Source organism: Pelophylax lessonae (assembly GCF_965119305.1).
Source record: "Pelophylax lessonae genome assembly, chromosome: 2".
Classification (NCBI taxonomy): Eukaryota; Metazoa; Chordata; class Amphibia; order Anura; family Ranidae; genus Pelophylax; species Pelophylax lessonae.
In genome coordinates this window covers 561,155,079-561,177,828 of record NC_138769.1, presented here as the reverse complement: position 1 = coordinate 561,177,828, position 22,750 = coordinate 561,155,079, and the positions used below count along the sequence as shown (strand labels likewise).

The following is a 22,750-nucleotide window of genomic DNA, read 5'->3' as shown; positions in this document are numbered from 1 at the left end:
GGTGCGGCGCCGCATTCCTAAACAGCTTCTGGGCATGCCCAGAAGCTGTTTAGCAGGGGAATGCGGCATCGCCCGGAAGTGACGAGCGGGGCCGGTGCCGTCGCATTGATTCCTGGGAGCGATGACGTTCAGCTCCCAGGAATCATAGCGAGACAGGAAGTGACGGGGTGAGCCGCGGCTCCGAGGGAGGAAGTACTCTGAGGTGAGCATTTACGATCTTCAATTAAAAGGTAAGTAAACAAAAAAAAAAATAACTATCCAATTCCTTTTCAGGTGATCTCGAACTAGCGGAGGGGCACAAAAAAAAAATATCGTTTTTGTGCCCGGAACTCCGCTTTAAGTACAGTAGTGAAGTAGTTCTACTTAGTTACTATACATCTCTGGTGCTAATGAGGTCAGCTGGTAACCCCTTTCTGTGTCTTACTGGCTCTCCCATCCCCAATCTACATACCAGGAAGTCATGAAGTTTACTATGAACACAGTAGGGGCTAAGTTAAGGCCTTGTTCTAAAAACAAAGAAAGCTTTTATGTTTCTGTAACCAAGGTACATTATTAGTATATTGGTACATAGGGGAGCTGGATTTTAGAAAAAAAAAAAAAAAAGGTAAACTTAGCCTTTAAGGCTTATAATGTAAAAGTAAACCTTTTTTCTCATATTTTGTTTTAATATGTTTAAGGTTTTTTTTTTAGTAGTTAAAGTTATCTTATATTTTTGAAAATGTTGTATAATATGTTTTAAAAATAAGTTCAAGCATGCTACTAGGGTAAGAGTAGTCTTCTGCAGTCACTATGAACTTGCAGAGATCAGGCTAGTGTGGAAATTGATACTGCAGTTTTCATCTGAACTCACTTGATACTTTCAGTCACCAGCGAGAAGTCATATTTAGCAGAACAGACAAATCTCATAGGAAAAGTGTATAAAGCGCTGCGGGTGTATTGCGGTGGTACTGTTCATGATTAGCTCACAGCTGTGTATATGTTGTTAGTATTGCTGCTGCAACTTTCATTCTGTAGCTTTACTTTCTGCAATTAAAAAGACATGATTGAGTTGATTTACTAAATGAGTAGAGACTATTTCCATAGCAGGTGAATAATGAAGTTGCAAAATGTACATTCACTTTTCAAAATAATGTTGTTATGAGAATAGAAAAAGAAAAGAGAGTGCACTGGCCTAGTGCATTATCCAACAGATTTATCAAAAAATATAATTAAAATAATAAAGCTGTCAACTCACAGAATGCAATAAGATAAAAAACCTTCTGACTTTGCCATAACTCCCAACTGTCCCTGATTTCAAGGGACTGTCCCTGATTCGGAACAATGTCCCTCTTTCCACCTTATCTGTCCCTCATTTTGGTGCGATCCATATATTTGTATAAAAATTCACTATCTTTTAAAAAGTGTTTTAAAGTGCTAAACTTTTAATCCAATTTCTAAATTGCTGCATTTGTAAATTTCAAAAGGCGGTATAAAGGAATAGGGGTGGTTAAAAAAAATACATGTACGTTTAACTAATCTTTTTTTTTTTTTTTTTTTTTATAATTCTCCTATAAGGGGGTGTGGCAAGGTGTATGTCCTGTGGCTACATACTTTTGCTAATAGGTGTCCCTCGTTCCCATTTAAAAAAGTTGGGAGGTATACTTTACAACTCCTTTAATTTCCCACACACGATTTTATAATCAAAATAAACACAGCTCAGTTGTATTCACTAAGATTCAATTTGTCCACTACCATACATGGATTGGAATTCAGCCGGTTCAGCAGGAACAAGCCAAATTTAGATCCATGTATGGGCAGGAAGGTTGTGAGAAGTCAATCTACCAATTGACTTCTGTACAAGCGCCTTTTGGATTTTCCCTGCTCGATAAATTTATGGCCAGCCTTAGTAAATCAACTCTAATGGGTAGGCTTCTCTGGACAATGCCACTTCAGTGGAAGGTATATATGTGGTTAGAATGGTGGTTCACTTGAACTACTTTGTATGGGCCAAGCACATCGTTAATCAATCAATAACTGGATTTACTATTTCCCTGCAGGTTGTACAGATCCAGCATACAGAGCTGGGACATGATCATGTCTCTCACCTGGATATTCTTGATGTCCAGGAAAATAGACATAAACATTTCCACCCCAGCCATGAACATTCACCAGTCTCTTCCACTGCCGGGGTAAAGGAGAGAGTAGAGGATGATAACATGAGGTGAGCATTTCCATTTGTTTTATTTTGTACCTATCCTGCATAGTTAGTAAGTACTTGATGTACATATATGTTCTTGTTTGCTGACTTTCTAACTGATGAGTTTGTGGAAGGATCATTACTGACAGAGTTAATAGAGCAGGAACGTATTTGGGGACACATATTTGATATAGATAGATTGATAGAAACAATGAAGTGACACTGAATTGTATCCTTTATCTTCAAAAATAATCCATACACATATTTAATAGCTTTGTAATCTATTTTTAAAGAAATTGTTTTTTAACTGTTTTTAACTATTTTTTTCTGCCTCTTTATAATGTCCTATATGAGTTCCTGAACCTCTCCTTTTCCCTCTCACTTGCGTTTCTTTGAACAATGCATATTAGTTGCAGTCTTATGTTCTGCTCTATGCACCCTGCAGATCTCATAGTTCATAGTCCATGGCAGGAGTGAGCAAGACAGCATAGCTACGTTCCTCATACAGTGGGACCATATAGAATGAAGGTAGCCACTCTCTAACAGGAAGTGAGGTCACAGCAGAAAAAAAGTTTGTAGATTTATAGAATTCTGAGAGTAATAAACCATCATTCATTGTCACTTTCAATAGGTTACACATTGCCTAGAAGAATTGGGCAAACACAGTATAGCCTTCAATACATTACTTGGTATAATTCCACAACTTTTTGGAGTGGTGCATTGCGTTATCGGACATTTCATTAACCACTTGCCGACCCTGCGCCACAGATATCCTGCGGCAGGCCGGCTCGGCTGCACGAACCGACGTATGGGTACGTCGGTTCGCAGGAACGCTCCTGGGGCATTAGGCAGCGGGGAAGCTGATCCACGGGGCCGGCGGCTGTGACTGCCGCCGGGCACCCGCGATCACTCCCCATAGAGAGAGAACAACGGTCTGCTGTTGTAAACAAAAGCAGACCGTTGTTCTTTCTGGAATGAACACAGAGCGCCTGTGTTTTCCTTTTTAGGATCAAAGGTCTCTGTGTTGATTCCACAAGTCCCTCCCCCATACAGTTAGAAAACACCACCTTGGCTCTCACTTAGCCCTTTGATCACCCGTGGGTCAACCTCTTCCCTCTCAGTGTCATTATTACAGTAACAGTGCATATTTTTAGCACTGATTACTGTAGTAATGTCACTGGTCCCCCCAAAAGTGTCAAAAATGTCAGTTAGGTGTCTGATCTGTCCGCCGCTATGTGGCAGTCCTGCTAAAAATCACTGATCGCCACCATTACTAGTAAAAATAAATAAATAAAAATGACATAAATCTTTCCCCTAGTTTGTAGACGCGATAACCTTTGCGCAAACCAATCAAAATACGCTTATTGGGATTTTTTTTATCAAAAATATGTAGTAGAATAAATATTGCCCCAAAATTGAAAAAATTTGATTTTTGCTTTTTTTTTTTTTATTGGGAATGTTATATAACAGAATGTGAAAAATATATATATATTTTTTTCAGAATTGTCGCTCTTTTCTTGTTTATAGCGCAAAAAATAAAAATTGCACAGGTGATCAAATACCACCAAAAGAATGCTCTATTTGTGGGGAAAAAAAGGACATCCATTTATTTTGGTTACAGCGTAACGGGACCGCGCAATTGTCCGCTAAAGTAACGCAGTGCCGAATGGCAAAAAATGGCCTGGTCATTAAGAGGGTAAAACCTTCCGGTCCAGAAGTGGTTAAGGCAGCCCATTTAACTAAATGGGTTGACAATGCACCAAAACAATTGACGTGAACCATTTTCGGCAGCACAGTGCACTGCAACACATGTACATTGACACTGCCTCAGTGCACTGGGGTGTCACCCAAAAAGAATGGCGCTATAACGTACTAATGCATGTAATGTGTGTTGTGCTAAATCTTTCATGTATTGGGGTGCCATTCAAAATAAATGTGCTAAAGTGATTTGCATTAATGCCAGCATTACCGCAATGCAACGGAGCTGAAATATGATCCCAGCATAATTAGCAACAAAGAAGGTTGCACATTTCATAGACCTCAGGTCGCATCAAAGTTGGACCAAAGTAGTGCAGGGACTACTTTGAAGTTGCTGTGACTTGAAGTCGCACAGATATGAATGGTATTCATTGGAACTTATGGGGTACGACTTGTCATGCCACTTGGCAGTCCCAAGTGGCAGGACAAGTCGCACAAGTGTGAAAGGAGCCTTATAATTATTATGGGCATCTAGTCCACATTTATACTGTTTCTATTTTGAACTGCTTTTGACTTTGGTATGACTAATGTATACTTTGTCACTTTTTTTCTGTGAACACCAGCTCAGATAAAACTCATAATACGCAACATGCTGCAAAGGCTGAGCCAGATCACAGCAAACCCACAGTGCCAGACGGCAAAATGGATCACGTAAATTCACAGCACCGAGAGTGGTCACACAGCGACATACTGCATCAACTGCTACACCTTCATGAGTCCGAGAACACCCACCAGCACGAAGATGTAAGTCACGTCCAGCAGTTCTTTCAGCTGCTGCTAGCTTTATCTTCAACTCCAGAAAAGTTACACTTTAACCCAACTGATATTCATTTTCTGTTCCTAGGTAGTTAGAATTCCATATGTATAATTTGTAGCAAAATAAAGACAGAATAGAAATAGCGTCAGACCTGGCACTAACCTATTCCATATAGATGGCATTATTTGCTGCAATGAATTGCAAGTATAAATAACGTTTCTCCTACTAAAGTCAATGTAAACCCAAAACTTTAAAAAATTTCCGCACTTTTATATTTTTGTTGGAAACGGTGAGTAGTAATTGGTTGTGCCTGAGGCTTGGGTGACACTGGTGTGACATACGCTCAGACTTTGGGAGCACATGTCACATTATATGTATAAACCAACGGTTCCCTATGAGAGCAATATTAACTGGTCCGGCATAAGTCATTCTGACGGTGAAAAAGTTTCCTACACTACTTTGGTCCGTTTGCAGCCCATTCAATATCATTAAAGTCGAATCATCATCTTAACTGATCCGACTTGTGGCATGAGACTTGTACTCTGAGGATCTTAAAGGGGAACACCACAGCAAAAAAAGAAAAGAGGGGTGGGGCCGGGTCCCTCCCCCAAGATCCATATCAGACCCCTATCCGAGCATGCAGCCCAGCGGGTTAGAAGAGGGGGGAAGAGCGAGTGCCCCCCCCCTCCTGGACCATCAACATGGGGACAAGGTGCTTTGGGGCAGGGCCAATCCAACACTCACATCCCCATGTTAAAGTCATGTAGCCTGGTATGGTCCAGGAGGGGGGGGGGGTGCTCACTCGTTCCCCCTTCCTGCTTTCCTGACCTGCCAGGCTGCGTGCTCAGATGAGGTTCTGGCATGGATATTGTGTTTGTTTTCTTTTTTCAATTTTGGCGTGGGGTTCCTCCCACAAGATTCATTCCAGACTTTAAGGGCCTGGTATCGTCGGATCAAATTCAGATTCTGTTCATTGAAGTCGCATGGAAGTTGGACATGAAATATTAGGGCAAAATTGGATCGGACAGCTGACCCTGCAGTTTAGTAAAAGAGTTGTCACTCTGTGGTAAAGATGGCTGCGAAACATATATAAAAAAAAAACATTCACCCCCCCCCATTAAAAAAATAATATGTCTGTCAAAAGTTGAAGAGGAGGGGGGGAAGTGGAGGAAGATCAGAACTTTCCCTTTTGGGTGAAGTTCCTCTTTAAGTTTTATAACATATAGGAATGGCCTTGGAGGGTGGATCAGGACTATGTGCAGTGCTGATTCCCCCCAGTGCCCCGGGCTTCCCCCTGTTTTGTACCCCCCCAATTCCCCCACCTGGCAGTACTGCTGGCTTCCCTCTCCTCCCGGCTGCTGCGGTGGATGTTTCAATTTGGAGAGCGGGGGAAGTGGCTAGTAAATATGTAATTTACTGACCCCTTCCCTTTCTAAATGGACACAGTAAACACACTCACTCACTGTGTTCATTCATAACTGAAGTATAGTGAACTGTGTTTACTATGCTTCAGTTTGTAAATGAACAAGAAGCCACTCAGCATAATACTTCCTGTTCATTCACTGTCCCATACAGCCTCAGCTGCAGAGAAAGGCATGCATGTTTGAGCTTTGGGGTGCACATCCTAATGCACTAGGCTATGTACACATTCCATACATTCAGGCTCTATCACAGAGCAGAATATCAGATATTGTTAGCAAAAGTAATACAAAATCCATAGCAGATTAAACAGCTGTGACATCTGACGCAAGAAAAACCTTTAACAGAAAGCTGTAGTCCTGTCTCTTGCTGTAATGATTTATTTACTTGTTTAGACTTTGAACTGCAGTAAAATATTTTATGACCTGGGAGCTTTTTGTTTCTGCTGCTACTTCTCATGTTCATTTCCTTTTAAACCCCTGATATAGTGCTGTTCTGATTACCCTTAAGTGCCGGCTCACATTGGTGCGATGCGGGAACCCTGCGAACCCACTGCGGGTTTCCACATCGCACCCGATTCACAGGCAGTTCACACTGCCATTTGTGAACTGCTGGGAATGTCAATACAAAGTTAACGACACCCCCAGATTAATTTGCATATCGCAGTGCGAACTGTTAGTTCAGACAGGAATCGGATCGCATGCAATCCAATTCTGGTGCGGACCAAAAAAGTGTCCTGTGCGACTTTGGTCCAAATGCAATGCAAATTCAGCCATGCAATCTGCATGGCTGAGTTTGCATTGCACAGACATCGCATGTTATTTGCATAGCAGTGCAGTGCGAATCACATGCGATGTCTGACATCGCTATAGTGTGAACCGGCACCTAATCATCTTTAATGCATTAAAGAGGGTCTACCCAGACAGCTGATTGGCCAAACATAGGCAGCAGTGCTAGTTCCAGGAACGTCTCTCCCCAATGTAATGCTAATGCTTTGCCTCAGAAATGGTATTGCTGCTTTAGCCTGCTGTGTTTTTTTTTTTTTTTGATGTAGCTTGTTTTTTTTTTTTTTTTTTTTAAGTACCCTTTCACACGGGTGCCCTTGCTTAGTGGATCACTCCGCTGATCCCCGCTGAACAGACAGATGTCAGGTCCATCTTCGTTCATTGTGCAAAGCGGAGACAGACACAGTTCTGCTCTCCTCTATGGGGAAATCGGGTGAAAATGGACCGCCAGTCTGTTTTCATTAGATTCTATGTAATCAGATCCATCAGACGGATGGAAAATAGGACCACCATCCCTCTGGTTTTTGCAAGCAGGATCTGAATATATATAGGCAGATGTCAGCTGACGTGTCCCCTGTCCTTAGAGGATGGTGCAAGGTCCGATCAGGTCTACATGAAAAACTGTCAGACAGCCCATGTGAAAGGGGCCCAAAGCTGTAGTCCAGGTTAGATACCTTTACCACAATAAGTAGTTGTACCACTGATTTAAAGAACAGTAATTGGTGTAAAAAATGACATTAGTTTCAATAAATTGCTCTAAAAGATTTCCTCCCTTGATGCCTTGTAACAAATTGAGTTATAAATCATACTGGCTTGGGAAATTGATCACTAGATAACTAGTTACATTGTTACATAGTTAGTGAGGTTGAAAAAAGACACCAGTCCATCCAGTTTAACCTATGATGTGTGTATTTACTGTTAACCATACATTGTAAACCCCTGTATGTTGGTGGTCTATAACCACTTACCGCCCGCCCACCGTCAAATGACGGCGGAATAATGCGGCTCTCGTTCTGGGATGACATCATATGACGGCACCCCAGAACGGCCACTCTCGCGCGCCCGCGGGGGCTCGCAGTGCGGCGATCGTGGCCACGACGTGTTGCTAGGACACGGCACGACCCCGATCTTGGTAAAGAGCCAATGACGTGGCTCTTTACTTATGTGATCGACTGTGTCCAATCACAGCCCGTCACATGTAAATGAGGAAGTGCCGTTTATCGTCTCTCCTCGCCTCACACTGTCAGAGTGTGTGGCGAGGAGAGCTGATCAGCGGCTCCTTCTCAAAGGGGAGTCTAAGACAGGTAATCAGATTACAGAAAAAGTTAAAAACCAGTGCCCACAGTGCCCACCATCAGTGCCCACAGTGCCCACAATCAGTGCCCATCAGTGCCTGCTCATCTGTGCTGCCCATCAGTGTCCATCAATGCTGCCCTTCAGTGCCCATCAGTGTAGCCCATCAGTGCTCATCAGTGCTGCCCGTCAGTGCCCATCAGTGCTGCCCGTAAGTGCCCATCAGTGCTGCCCATCAGTGCCCATCAGTGCTGACCATCAGTGCCACCGCTCAGTGCCCATCAGTGCCGCCTTTCAGTGCCCATCAGTGCCACCTATCAGTGCTTATCATTGCCGCCTATCAGTGCCCATCAATGCAGCATATTAGTACCTCCTCATCAGAACCCATAAGTGCCACCTCATCAGTGCCCATCAGTGCCGCCTTATCAGCGCACATCAGTGAAGGAGAAAAATTACTTATTTTCAAAATTTACTGACAGAAAATAAGAAAAACTTTATTTTTTAAAAATTTTCTGTCTCTTTTCTTAGTAGGAAATAAAAAACCCAGTGGTGATTAAATACCACCAAAAGAAAGCTCTATTTGTGTGAAAAAAATTATAAAAATTTCACATGGGTACAGTGTAGCATGACCGCGCAATTGTCATTCAAATTGTGACAGCGCTGAAAGCTGAAAATTGGCCTGTGCAGGAAGAGGGCACTGTATTGAAGTGATTAAGGTGCCCATATAATAGTTTTTTGAAATTATCGATGCTCCCTGCTGATACCACTGCATGTGGAAGAGAATTCCACATTCTTACTGTTCTGACAGTAAAGAACCCCTTACGCAGTTTAAGGTTAAACCGCTTTTATTCTAGTTTTAGTGAGTGGCCACTTGTCTTTTTGGATTTCCTTTCTCTGAAAGGTTTGTTCCCTATGCTAAGGTCACCAGTACAGTATTTGTACATTGATATCATATTGATATTAATGTACGGTATTTGTACATTGATATCATATTTCAAATTTCTCCAGAGAGAATAAGTTCAATCCTTGTAGTCTCCCTCATAGCTGATGTGCTCCATTCCCCTAATTATCTTTGTTGCCCTTCTCTGGACTCGCTCCAGTTCCAGCACATCCTTTCTGAGGACTGGTGCCCAGAACTGGATGGCATATTCAAGATGTGGCCGGCCCAGAGTGGGAGAATAATCGCTTTATCTCTGGAGTGAATCCCCTTTTTTATACATGCCAGTATTCTATTGGCTTTGCTTGCAGGGGCTTGGCATTGCATGCCATTGCCAAGCCTGTTGTCCACTAGGACCCCCAGGTCCTTTTCCATCTTAGAGTCACCCAGAGGATCACCGCCTAGCGAGTAACTTGGGTTCGTATTTCTGGCACCCAAGTGCATTACCTTACATTTTTCACGATTGAACCTCATCTGCCATGTAGTTGCCCATCCCATTATTTTGTTCAAGTCTGCTTGTACGGTTTTAACGTCCTGCATGGAAGATATTGGCCTGCTTAGTTTAGTATCGTCCGCAAATACTGAGATTGTGCTAGATCTCCCATCCTCTAGGTCGTTTATGAATAAATTAAACAGGATTGGTCCTGGACAGATCCATGGGGGACTCCACTTTCCACACCCGACCAATCCGAGTACTCCCCATTTATCACGACTCTCTGGACTCACCCCTGGAGCCAGTTTTCAATCCAGGTACTCACCCTTATGGTCCATACCTACGTACCTTAGTTTGTACAGTAAGTGTTTGTGGGGAACTGTGTCAAATGCCTTTGCAAAGTCCAGATACAGCACATCCAGAGGCCTTCCTTTATCTAGATGGCAACTCACTTCTTCATAGAAGGTTAATAGATTGGTCTGGCAAGAATGATTTTTCATGAATCCATGCTGATTGCTACTAATAATACCATTTTCATTACTAACGTCTTGTATATAGTCCCTTATCATTTCCTCCAAAATCTTGCAGACTACTGATGTTAGGCTAACCAGGCTATATTTCCCTGGGATATATCTCAGGCCTTTTTTAGATATTGGTACCACGTTTGCTTTTTTCCAATCAGCTGGCACCATTCCTGTCAGAAGACTATCCATAAAGATCAAGAGCAATGGTCTGGCTATCACCTGGCTGAGTTCTTTAAGGACCCTCAGATGCAAGCAATCCGGTCTGGTGTATTATTTATTTTAACATTACAAGCTGGGTTAATGTAGCACCCCCAATTATTTTGTGAAGACTGAAGAGAAGAATTTATTTAGCACTTTTGCCTTCTCTCTGTCCTCTGTGGCCAGATTCCCTTTGTCATCTTTTATGGGGCCAATGTGTTCTGGTCTTGCTTTCTTACTATTTATATACTTAAAGAATTTCTTGGGGTTTTTTTTTTTTACTCTCTTCCATTATGTGCCTTTCGTGTTTTATTATAGCCGCCTTGATTTCGCCTTTACATTTCTTATTGCACTCTTTGTAATGTTGGAATGCTGCCAATCACCCCTCAGCCTTGTATTTTTTGAAGGCCTTTTCTTTAGTTTTAATATGCCATTTTATTTTGGAGTTTAGCCACCCAGGGTTTATTTTAGCTCTTTTAAACTTATTCCCCTTTGGAATGCACTGGCCAATCCCTTTATTTAGTATGTTCTTGAAGCACTCCCATTTTCCCTCTGTGTTCTTTGTTCCTAGGATTCTATCCCATTTTATATCGTCTAGCAAAGAGCGCAGTTTAGGGAAGTTGGCTCTTTTGAAATTCAGTGTCCTTATATTACCCTTGTGTTTCCTATTTCTATGATTTATACTGAAACCTATAGTCACTGTTTCCTAAGTTGCCCCATATTTCTACATCCATGATTAGGTCTGTATTGTTAGTAAATCAGTAGGTCTAGTACCGCATTGTTTCTTGTGGGTTCGTTCACCATCTGACCCATGAAATTGTCTTGCAAAACATTTAGGAACTGCCGAGCCTTAGATGTTCCTTCTGCCCAGTCTATATCTAGATAATTAAAGCCCCCCATTATGATGACATTTCCCATCCTTGCTGCCATTCCAAGCTGTGATAACTAGTATCTTATCTATTTCAATCTCCATTTTTTTAAATATCGCAATGTTTATCTAAAGCCATTTCTTAATTTTGGAAAGAGTAGCAAATGTTTTAAAACCTCTCTGGGGATTTTTTTTTTCTGTCTGAGTTCTCTATCTCTATTTGTGCTGGTGACCATTGTCATCAAGACAAAAAGTTAGGGGAAATCAAAAATATAAGTTACCACTGGATCAGAAATGGATGTAAAATCATCCAATGGGAATACTTATTCCTTATGCCTGGTACACACGATGAGATTATCGGACGAATGATCATCCGTTTGCTTGCTAGTCTCATATCGAAAATTAAGAGGTTCCTAAACTTACGAAAATTCTCGTATGACAGAATTAAAATGCAGAAGTGATGTAATATATTGCATTGTATTTGTATTGTATTTTTCGGATGACAACTGAACTGATTAGAGAAAATTTGTAGGACCTGATTCTTATATTGTACAAGAAAAAATTTCGTGCTTGTCTCATCCGAAAATTTTGCATGAAGTGTCATGACCGGCTTCCGAAAGCTGTGTACTAATGATCAGATTATTGTGCAATCGCTTCAAAGGCGTTTTTTTCTCATGTTTTTCTGATTGTGTGTACGGGTCTTAAGACAGCTGTCTAAGAGAGGACTTCTCTTAATTTGGAGGAGATCTTCATTCACTTCTTATTGCGTGTGAAGACACAACTCCCCATTGGACAAAGACAACACCTTGACCATTCCCTTTCCAGCAGCATTTAAACAAAGGGAATGTGGAAGACATGGGTCACCAGAGAGGTATAAAAGTTCTTCTATTAAGCCCCTTGCACACAGGTGTCAGTATTTACTGATGTTTACTTCGGAACTTGTGGACAGAAAGTCCTTGTGTAAGGCTACATCATCGTTAATCCGCTCAGCGATTTCAAATGGCTGCAAAATGTGGGACGCAATTGCAATGCCATTACTTCTAATGGCACCTCAATCGCGCCGTGATTTGCTGAGATTTTCACGCGGAAAAATCACACCGCAATCGCGGCAAATTGCAACGCATGGTGCTGTTGCCCAAAGGAAGCTCAGGTTCCTTTTTGAGTGACAGGAGTCCCGCATTGCAATTTAAGTGCGATTTACCATGCGAAAATCGAGGCAAAACCGCTGTGCAATTGGGGGGCCATTAGAAGTAAGGTGTTGTTTTTGGCCAATGGGGAGTTGTGTTTCCAGACACAAATAGAAGTGAACGAAGATCTCCCCAAAGTAAGAGAAGTCTTCTTTTAGACAGCTGTTTAAAGGCCCGTACACACAATCAGAAAATCATATAAAAAATACCACTTTTGAATCGATTGTAATATAATTTGATCGTTAGTACACAGCTTTTGAGAGCCAATAATCGTGGCAAAATCGCAGCGCGATTGGGGTGCCATTAGACATTCCGTCCCACGTTTTGCAGCCATTTGAAATTGTGGGGCGGAATTCCATCTGCGAACATGTATGATTGCAGCCTAAAAAAAACTGTGTGTAAAGATCTTGAGAAACGTTGAGTATAGGTGTGTAAAGGTGCGTATGCATATAGACGAGTAAAGTTCTTCATTGCCAGTGTTGCAATATACTCATTTATACTTGTGTAAACATGCTTATAGATGTATAAACATGCATATGCGTGTAAATTACTGCACTCAAATGTAAAATTTTCTATTTTTGATTTACGGCTCTATACTCATCGCTGCAGCTGTGTGCATTGTTCCATAGAGGATAATGCATATAATTTCAAATCAGTCAAAACAGAGTGTTTTTTACTCCTGTGTGCAAGAGGCCTAACAGGGACATGTCTTCTGGATTTTATTTCACCCTGACAGGGTTGCTTTAATCATCCCTTTAGCCAATATTGCAAAGTCACTTAGCTCTCTACTGGAAATCCAAAACGCCTCCACTAGTATTAGTTAGTTCAGCCATATGATAAAAAAGTAAAATAAAATAAAACAATCAAAATATGGTTTATCTGACCCAAACTCAATAAATAATTCATCTACAAATGCTACATTTATTTCAGTTACTTATATAGCACCATCAATTGAAGCAGTGCTTTACATATATGTATACATCCACATAGGTCCCCAACTTACATTCATACATACACATAAGACTAATTTACCTACTAGCATGTCTTTGGTGTATGGGAGCATGACCTTTTTAATTACCCCTAAAACAAAATCCCAATCTTAAGAGCTATTTTCAGTTTAATCAAACTGACCAAACCAGCCTCTTCTTTTATCTTTGATCGGACTGACTAAATCAGCCAACAACCATATCCTTTTTTCCTTTTTTTCCCTTTACTTTTTCTATGTGTTTTTTATTTTATCCGTGTCTTCTTTTGCTGTTCATTTCCATGAGTATGTTGTTGGGGGATATTACGGACAATTGTCTTGCATTTATGCAATCGTCTATTTATTTTATTACCGTAATTCAAAAGGTGATCCAACTGTCAAAGATTACATGCATGGTCTACTTTTGTCATTTCAATGTTAGAAAGTTAAGTAATGACTTCTTAAAATAATGGTTTACCTACTGAAATTTTAAAAAAAAGGGGGTCGCGGGGCTAGTTCTAATTTTAGGACAGAGGGCAGAACCAGGTTACGTATACCTTCCTCCTACCTTCCTTGTTGTGTGTGTGTAGCCCTATCCTCACAGGATGTTGTATATGTTTGACTTAGTAGCGGAACTAACAGGGTTGCAAAGTCTGCACTTGCGACCGGGCTCTGGTGTTCCACCACTGAGGGGGCAAACACTGTTTACCTGTCATATTGTGTCACTGGGGAAAAGTAAACTTGGAGGGCCTGGCTGTCCTGGGACAGAAGTTGTAGCCTTTTCTTGCAGACAGGACGGGGTGCTGTGGTAGGGGATGGACTACCATTCCCATGATGCTCTGTGTAAGTGTAAAGTCATAGGATGCAGCGCAGGGTGCAAGCTGAGTGGAGAACAACCTTGCTGTTCAGGAAGTACGGAGACATGTGGGCAAAGGTGTAAGCAGCAGAGAGGGAGACTTCTATAGTGTACAGTGGAGCCAAGGCTCTGCATGAGGTGAAAAAGAAAAGAAGATCCACAGTGTCAGAGCAGTCAGTGGAAGAGACCTCAGAAGGTCTTGGAACTTTACAATGCAATGGACCTGTCTACAGGACACCACCGGTGGCCGACAGTGGCGGAGCTACCAGGTTTGCAAAGGTTGCTACGGAACTGTCATAAAGGGCTCTGCAACAGGGGATAAGGGCCCTGGGCTCGAAGGGAAGAGCCCTGGGCACGGAGGGAAGAGCCCTGAAACCAGAGAAAAGGGCCCGAGACCAATGGAAAGGGCCCCAAGTGGGGCCCTTAGTGGTTTCTTGGACCTGGGCCCTGAAGGTTCTCGTTACGCCTCTGGTATGACCTAAATACCAAAATATACTGATGTTGAAAAATATAGAAAATCCTTGTGCTTATTCCTTTTGTTCATACTGTCCATACTGTCCTAGGTATGTGGATTTCATGCATAAGGAGATATGCTCCTGTGCAGAATCAATTTCTTCTCTCTATATTGTAGTAATCAGTGCGTTTTTTTTCCTCTACAGTGTTTGAACGTAACACAGTTGCTGCTGAACTTTGGGCTTGGCGGGGTATCTGAAATCACACCTGAGCAGTTCACCCTGTTGTGTCCAGCACTTCTCTATCAGATTGACAGCCGTGTGTGCATTAAACACAATGATCAGTTAACCCTTGAAGAAACACATTTGCAGGAATCCCTGCTAAAAGGTGTGTTATATAGTACATTCTTTTCTTCCTATGTAAGTATTTCATGTTCTCACATTACTCTCAAAAGCACTAAAGCTGATGGTGCTTTGAAAATCGTATCTAAAATCTAATCTGATTTTAGATTTAATAAAACTGGAGCACACAGAATCTGGTGCAGCTGCACATAGTAACCAATTAGCTTCTAGGTTTTAGCCCTCGTTCACACTGAACGTGGCTTTTATCTGAGTTCGCATGATTTTAAAGCTGCATTTTAGTCAGACTTCGGGGGTGACTTGAAAGACATTTGTGCGGGTTCATGCACAGATGTCTATTGAAATCACCCCCGAAGTCGCCAAAAGTAGTGCAGGATTTACTTTTGGAAATTGGCAAAGTTGGTGTCGCCCCGATTGGAACGCTCCGATTTCCGGAAATAGGCTGCAATTTGACCTGTCAAATCGCATGTCAAATTGCAGCTCGCATGCCTAAGGCCCCTTTCACACATGCTGTCTGTTTGTCCGTTTTTCATCCATCTGTTGACGGATGAAAAACGGACATCAATGTATCTCCATGTAAAAACGGATGACAACGGATGATCATCTGTTAACATCCATTTTCATGCGCTTCTGTCAATGTCCGTTTTTTTGAACGGATGAATGCCCTATTTTTCATCCGTCAAAAAAACGGATCGGACGAAAAACGGATGACAACAAATGACAACGGATGAAAAACGGATGACAACAAATGACAAAGGATGAAAAACGGATAACAACGGATGAAAAACAGATAACAACTGACAAAAAACGGATGAAAAATGGATGAAAAACGGATGGAAAACTGATACATTTTGATGTGACTGAACTGAAGAACTCAACGGACCGTATGTGTGAAAGGGGCCTAAATGAGAAAAAAAATTAACTGATTCCTTCATCCACACTTTACAGAGGAATCAATGTCCCTCTGCAGCTATTATATTTTGACATCTCTCAAAATACCTGTACAGTGCCTGCATTTGATTGGATGCAGCCACTGTTCAGCCAAAAATTTTCCATCGGGCTTCTTTGATAAAAGTCGATTGTTCAATCAACTTTGGGTGAACTGAGCAGGGCAACCCCTGAGTAAATTTAATCTGGTTCCTTCCTTAGTGCACTTACAAAAGGAAATCTGACGAAAGGCCTCGCACAGTCCTTTGGTCTACTGGTACAGGATCAGTAAGTAGGTTAATAGGTGAGCTCCACTCAACGCTCTATGGGAAGCTAATCAAGAGTTGACTTTCAAAGCTCACCACACCATGTCTGCTGTGGCAATAGTGCAGTGGTTTTGGGTTTATAAGAGTGGTATTTTGAATAGCTTCTCCTTAACAGCAACCAAACAGAAACAATTAGAACTGCAGGACAAAGATGGGGCTCCATCTTTGATTGAGCATTCAGACCTAGTTACTAAATCTGGCAATACACAGTTTGAATTTCAGCCAGTTACTGATGAACCGGCTGAAATTTGCTAAATGAGTGGCCCTGTAAGTTCCCTTCCGCCTGACATTCTTTGAGTAAAAAATCTTACAAAATATATTTTGTAAGAAAAATCAAAAGAGCCCAATGGAAAATTGTTAGCCTGAACATTGATTGCATTCAAGCAGCTTCAGTTACTGTCCAGGTATTGTGACAGCCTGTAGCAGCTGTTAGAATACAATAGTACAGCACGGTGGCTGAACAAACAAAATCTAATAGTGTATGGCTAGCTCAAAATCCTTGAAAAGTCTGATTGTCCATCTGTGTGCACTACTTAATTTTTTGGATGATGTTTTCTAAGTGCTCACTAACTCAGATTTAGACAGATTTGTGAACAATATTTGAGAGAAATAGGCCTTTTGTGTACATAGAAAAAGTCTTAGATATTTGGGTTTAGCTCATGAAAAATGGGGGCAAAAACAAGAGTGTTGTGTTTATAATTTTGTTCAGTGTATTTTCTGTCCTCTATATAATAAAACAAACTCTGTATAATTGGTGTGATTGTTTGTTCTACTCTTTTGATAACAATCTCTTTTGTTTTTCAGTGTTGGGCTGGGGGACACTTGCTGTCACTGTGATCAGTGCCCCAACACTCCTGGCTGTAGCCTTAGTCCCACTTCTGAGACGTCCACTCTTCCGCTACCTGCTTAGGTTCCTGGTGGCCTTAGCTGTGGGGACTCTCTGCGGTGATGCTTTACTGCACCTCCTGCCCCATGTATGAAAAAGTATTTTATAGTGGTACATCCTTATGTATAGAAGCAAACATTTGTCATAGAACTTCTAATATACACTATATTACCAAAAGTAATGGGGACGCCTGCCTTTAAAGCGGAGTTCCACCCTGGATTTGTTTTTTTTTTTTTTAATACCCCCGGGACAGTCAGGGCTAGTGCATTCCACAATGGCTAGCCTCTGATCTGTCCCGGGTTGCACTTACCTGCAAGACGAAATACTTACCTTGCAAACGTCTTGTCCAGCGCTGCCATCTCAGATGTGGGCAGCTTGAAGCCAGCGCGTCCTCTTCGGCGTCTTCTTCCGCCTTCTGTGGTCCCACGATGCTCTGCGCCGGCCCCGACGTCACTTCCGGGTCGCGCGCGTCACCCCTCCACAGCTTCTGGGCATGCCCAGAAGCTGTTTAGAAGGGGATGACGCGCGCGACCCGGAACTGACGTCGGGGCCGGTGCAGGCGCAATGATTCCTGGGAGCTATGACGTCCAGCTCCCAGGAATCATTGCAGAGCCAGGAAGTGACGACGGGCCGCGGCCGAGGAAGGAGGAAGAAGGAAGTAAGGTAAGTATATTTTCTTCGCTACGAGGTAAGTAAAAAAAAAAAAAATATGCGATTATCCATTTCTTTTTCAGGTGACCCGGAGCGAGAAGATGGAGGTAAGTATAAAAATAGGGTGGAACTCCACTTTAATGGAATCGCAGTCTTTGTCCGTAGGGTTCAATATTTGAATTGGCCCACCCTTTGCAGCTATAACTGCTTCAGCTCTTCTGGGAAGGCTATTCACAAGGTTTAGGGGTGTGTCTATGGGAATGTTTGACCATGCTTCCAGAAGTGCATTTGTGAGGTCAGGCACTGATGTGGACAAGAAGGCCTGGCTCGCAGTTTCCACTCAAATATATCCCAAAGGTGTTCTATTGGGCTAAGGTCAGGACTCTGTGCAGGCCAGTCAAGTTCCTCCACCCCAAACTCACTCATCCGTGTCTTTATGGACCTTGTTTGTGCACTGGTGTGCAGTCATGTTGAAACAGGAAGGGGCAATCCACAAACTGTTCCCACAAAGTTGGGAGCATGAAATTGTCCAAAATTTCTTGGTATGCTGACGCTTTAAGAGTTTCCTTCAGTGGAACTAAGCCCAACCCCTAAAAAAACAACCCTACACCATAATCTCCCCTCCACCAAATGATTTGGACCAGTGCATAAAGTAAGGTCCATTAAGACATGAATGAGCGAGTTTGGGGTGGAGGAAAATGACTGGCCTGCACAAAGTCCTGACCTCAAGCAGAAAGAACACCTTTGGGATGAATTAGAGCTGAGACTGAGCCAGGCCTTCTTGTCCACATCAGTGCCTGACTTCACAAATGCGCTTCCGGAAGAATGGTCAAACATTCCCATACACACACCCTAAACCTTGTGGACAGCCTTCCCAGAAAAGTTATAGCTGCAAAAGGTGAGCCAACTCAAACTTGAACCCTACAGACTAAGATGCCACTAAAGTTAATGTGCGTGTAAAGGCAGGCATCCCAATACTTTTGGGATATTCAACCCAGAACAGATGTGGCTATGTACATAGCTCTATTGTGCATTGGCATGTTTTAGATGTGTTGTGTTAGATATATGAAAGATTCCATTTAAATAGTCTTAAATGGGAAACCGCAGGTCAACACACCTCAAATGCATAATTCATCTAATTGTTCCCCACACACTTGAACGCAATATGTGGGTATGAGCAGACTCTTTTAACAACAATGGATATTTTCTTGTCTGTGCATTATGCTTGTGTTTGAAATTGTACCAAAATTCAGAACAATGGATCTGATATGGAAAACCCCCTAGACAATCTACAGTAAAATATTTTAAGTAAGTGGATAAAAAACTGTGCTATCCCTATTCAATAGTATTATTAATATTATAAAGTGCTCATAAAAAAATTCATATGCAGTGCAGTATAATAAATATGGAATAACACCTTGTGTATACCTATACCTTCAGAATAATATAAAGTGCAATTGTGCTATAATTGGTTACTCAATAATATTGGTGCAATTGATGAGTAAAAAACAGCCCTACGGCTGTTAAAAATCTCATTTAAAACTTTAAAAAAATATATATATAGTGCCAACAATGGTAAGTGAGTGCAAAAATAAATATTAAATAAAGTCCGTGCTACAGTTGAAAAAAATGAATGCTATAATAATTAATAAATAAAGTCTGTGCTGCAGTGATGCATATATATAAAAAATATAAAAATGTGCAAATAGTGCAAAATAACAGTCCTTTCAAGTAACTCTTAATGGTGCCAATGCATACATATATGCCGCAATGTAGTGACTCTCAGCTTCAATATGGAATGGTAAGAATTCCCACTTACCAGATGTGATGGACTCCCGGTGGCATACGCCAGCAGGAATCAATAAACGCTTTAGTCACATAACTCCGGTATCCTGGTGAAAAAGTAGGGTCCGCAGTTCCTTCTCCTGTATTTTCTCAAAATATAAAGGGAAGAAGACTCCTCATAGTGTAGACAGTTCCAAAAAATGCTTTATTCAGTATAAAAAACACATAACTGGCCAATCGTGCAAGAGTACAAAAATATGTACTGGATGTTTAAAGCACAAAAAAGTTTGGTTTAGCTGGTACCCCTGTTTAACAGCTCGTAAGCCTCGCGGCTATGTGCCGAATCTGTCAGTATGAACTCGCGCCGTACCCGGAAGTGAAGGAATCGGCGTGCGGTTCAAAGACAGGGACCAAATCGAGGCAGCGTGCGTTGCAACTTAATTAAAAGTAAAATATTTTAGCCTAGGGTGTTGGGAACTTACTAGAAGAGGCATGTGGAAGGAGAGTCCAGCACAAGAGAGCTAAGTGAAGTAATAGGGAGCCAAGTAAAGGTAAAAGGAACTCGAGGGAGGTGAGCTGAGGAAGAAGGAGGAGAGTGGAGGAGAAGAGCGGTGAGTGGGGGACAAAAAAGGTAAATGGAACAAGAGAGAGGTGAGTAGAGAAGGAGGGAGGTGATTGGAGGAAAAACAAGGCTAGTGGAAGACAAGGGAAGTGAATAGAGGGGAAGGAAGGTGAACTGGGGAAAAGAGAGTTGAGCTGGGGATGAGGGATGTGAGCTGAGGACAAGGGATGAGAGTGGAGGATAAGGGAGGTGGATGGACTGGGTCCAGTAGAAAGAAGTGATGTGAAGGACCAGGAAGGTTAGTGCAGGGGTAGGTACTGTATGTGCAAGAGGAGGGGGATCAGGAGGATGAGAGTGATGAGTAAAATGAATGCATGTCTCATGTATATTCCTGTTTTTGGAGTATGCTTGTTGATAGAGTGTGTGCTCTAATTGGCTTGACTTTACTGTTGTGCCTATATTGTCCATGAACTTTTATTAATTATTTCTGCAGTCTCAGGAAGATCACACATCGCTTGATCATCAACAGAATTCTCATCACATGGAACCAGTATTAAAAGGGTTGTGTGTGCTTGGAGGTATCTATTTACTATTCCTTATTGAGAATCTCCTGGGACTCCTGAGGCAGAGAAGACATAAGGTGACTGATTTTATAAATATAACTTTTTAAATGTTACTCAAACTAGCCATTCATTTAGGGATTTCAGTATTAATTGGTCTGATTGTTTGTTCTACTCTTACTGTTGGTTTTTCCGTACCTCCATCCACACAAATAAGGTGGATGGAGGAATCCCCTTGCCGGGGACATTGTATTCACTGATATGTGGCTGTTGCTAATTTGCCGGTCGAGCTAACTGAGGAAAATTCTCCAATGTGTCCCTTCAACAGAAGTCGGAAAAGTAATGACTTCTATCAAGCGGCAATGGCTATTCGCCAGTCTAAAATCATCTGGCCCCTGTTGAACCAGTCAAATTTTGTTCAGTATATGGGCAGCTTTGGGAACTAAATGCACAGACCCTCATGGCATCCCATCTGCTAAAATGCTCTTCCACTATTCTGTATATTTCACAGTTAATGACTCTCACAGTTGGTTGGCCTAATTTTCCATTATGTTAGTGGAAATAATTTCCTCAGACAGTCTGTATTAACATAAGCTACCAGTCAAAATATCCTTTACCCTTATAATTTTACCTGCTAAGTCAGTATCCTGGAACAAGAATATTTGTATCAGTTGTCTACCACTTCACTGGCTGCAAGCTTGTTCCATGTCAGTGACACAGCAGTTGAAAATGGAAGGATCCGGATTACAGCTCATAAACCTTAACAAATGTTTTTTTCAATGGCATGTTTTAAATTTCCATATATAAAGAAACTCAGAGTAAGCAAAATCATTGAACTATAAAGAATGGTAAATGCTGTAGTCTCAAAAGATGATACCTTTATATATCATAAATACTTTACAATCCTTAATTAGAGACAATTGCCCTCGCCCAGAAAATTGGATTTTTCCTACAGCTTACCTGTAAAATCCTTTTCTTGGAGTACATCATGGGATCAGCCATAATAATTACTATCTGGGTTATACGCCACCTATAGGTAAATGGACACTGGCAACCAAAAAGACAGGAAGTCCCCCTCTATATAACCCCTCCCATATAGGAAGTACCTCAGTTTTGTAGCAAGCATACATCCCAGACAAGAGGGGAGGGACCTCTGTGTCCCGTGATGTACTCCAAGAAAAGGATTTTACAGGTAAGCTGTAGGGAAAATCCAATTTTCTTTATCGTACATCTAGGGGAAACAGAGCAGACATAATAAATACTATTTGAGACGTCCCAAAGCAATGCACTTGAGGGGAGGGGGACACTAAATACAAAAGAAATTAAAAGAATTACATAGCTGCCTGCAGGACACTGCGGCTCAATGCAGAATCCTCCCGGGTCCTAACATCCACCTGATGATAGAATCTAGTGAACGTATGTACTGAAGACCAAGTAGTGGCCTTGCAAATATGAGCAATAGACGCTTGATGGCGAACTGCACCTACACTTCTGGTAGAGTGTGCCTTTACCGGAAAAGGTGGAACCTTCCAACCTTACGCCTGGATAATGACCTGGCGAATCCACTGAGAAATTGTAGACCTAGATGCTGCCTGCCCTTTCCTGGGCCCTTCTGGCAGCACGAACAAAAGGTCAGTCTTCCGAATCTGAGCTGACATCTTAAATAGGCCCTAAATGCACGTATTACATCGAGAAAATGTAACAAGTTTTCCTCTGCTGTTTAAGGATTTGGAAAGAAAGAAGGCAGTATAATGTCCTGATTCAAATGAAACACGGACACCACCTTGGGCAAAAACCCTGGGTGTGGACGTAGAATCACCCTATCTTGAAAAAAAAGCCAACGTGATACCAATATTTAAAAAAGGGCAGAGATATATTCCGGGTAACTATAGGCCGGTTAGCCTAACATCAGTAGTCCGCAAGATTTTGAAGGGGATGTTAAGGGACCACATACAAGACTTTAGTAATGAAAACGGTATTATTAGTAGTAATCAGCATGGATTCATGAAAAAACGTTCTTGCCAAACCAATCTATTAGACCCGGTTCACACTTCTGCGTGTGCCGGGTTCGCATGTCATGTCGGAG

General features: G+C 41.8%; 1 protein-coding gene across 1 annotated transcript in view; it reads left to right on the top strand.

Annotated features, from left to right (window-relative positions):
- SLC39A5 (solute carrier family 39 member 5) overlaps positions 1 to 22,750 on the top strand; it is a 97,115-nt gene that overhangs the window by 19,838 nt on the left and 54,527 nt on the right. The window contains exons 3-7 of the mRNA XM_082245469.1: positions 2,037 to 2,200; positions 4,498 to 4,678; positions 14,815 to 14,995; positions 17,025 to 17,194; positions 20,598 to 20,744. Of these exons, the coding sequence (XP_082101595.1) occupies positions 2,037 to 2,200; positions 4,498 to 4,678; positions 14,815 to 14,995; positions 17,025 to 17,194; positions 20,598 to 20,744 (843 nt within the window). The remainder of the gene's footprint in view (positions 1 to 2,036; positions 2,201 to 4,497; positions 4,679 to 14,814; positions 14,996 to 17,024; positions 17,195 to 20,597; positions 20,745 to 22,750) is intronic.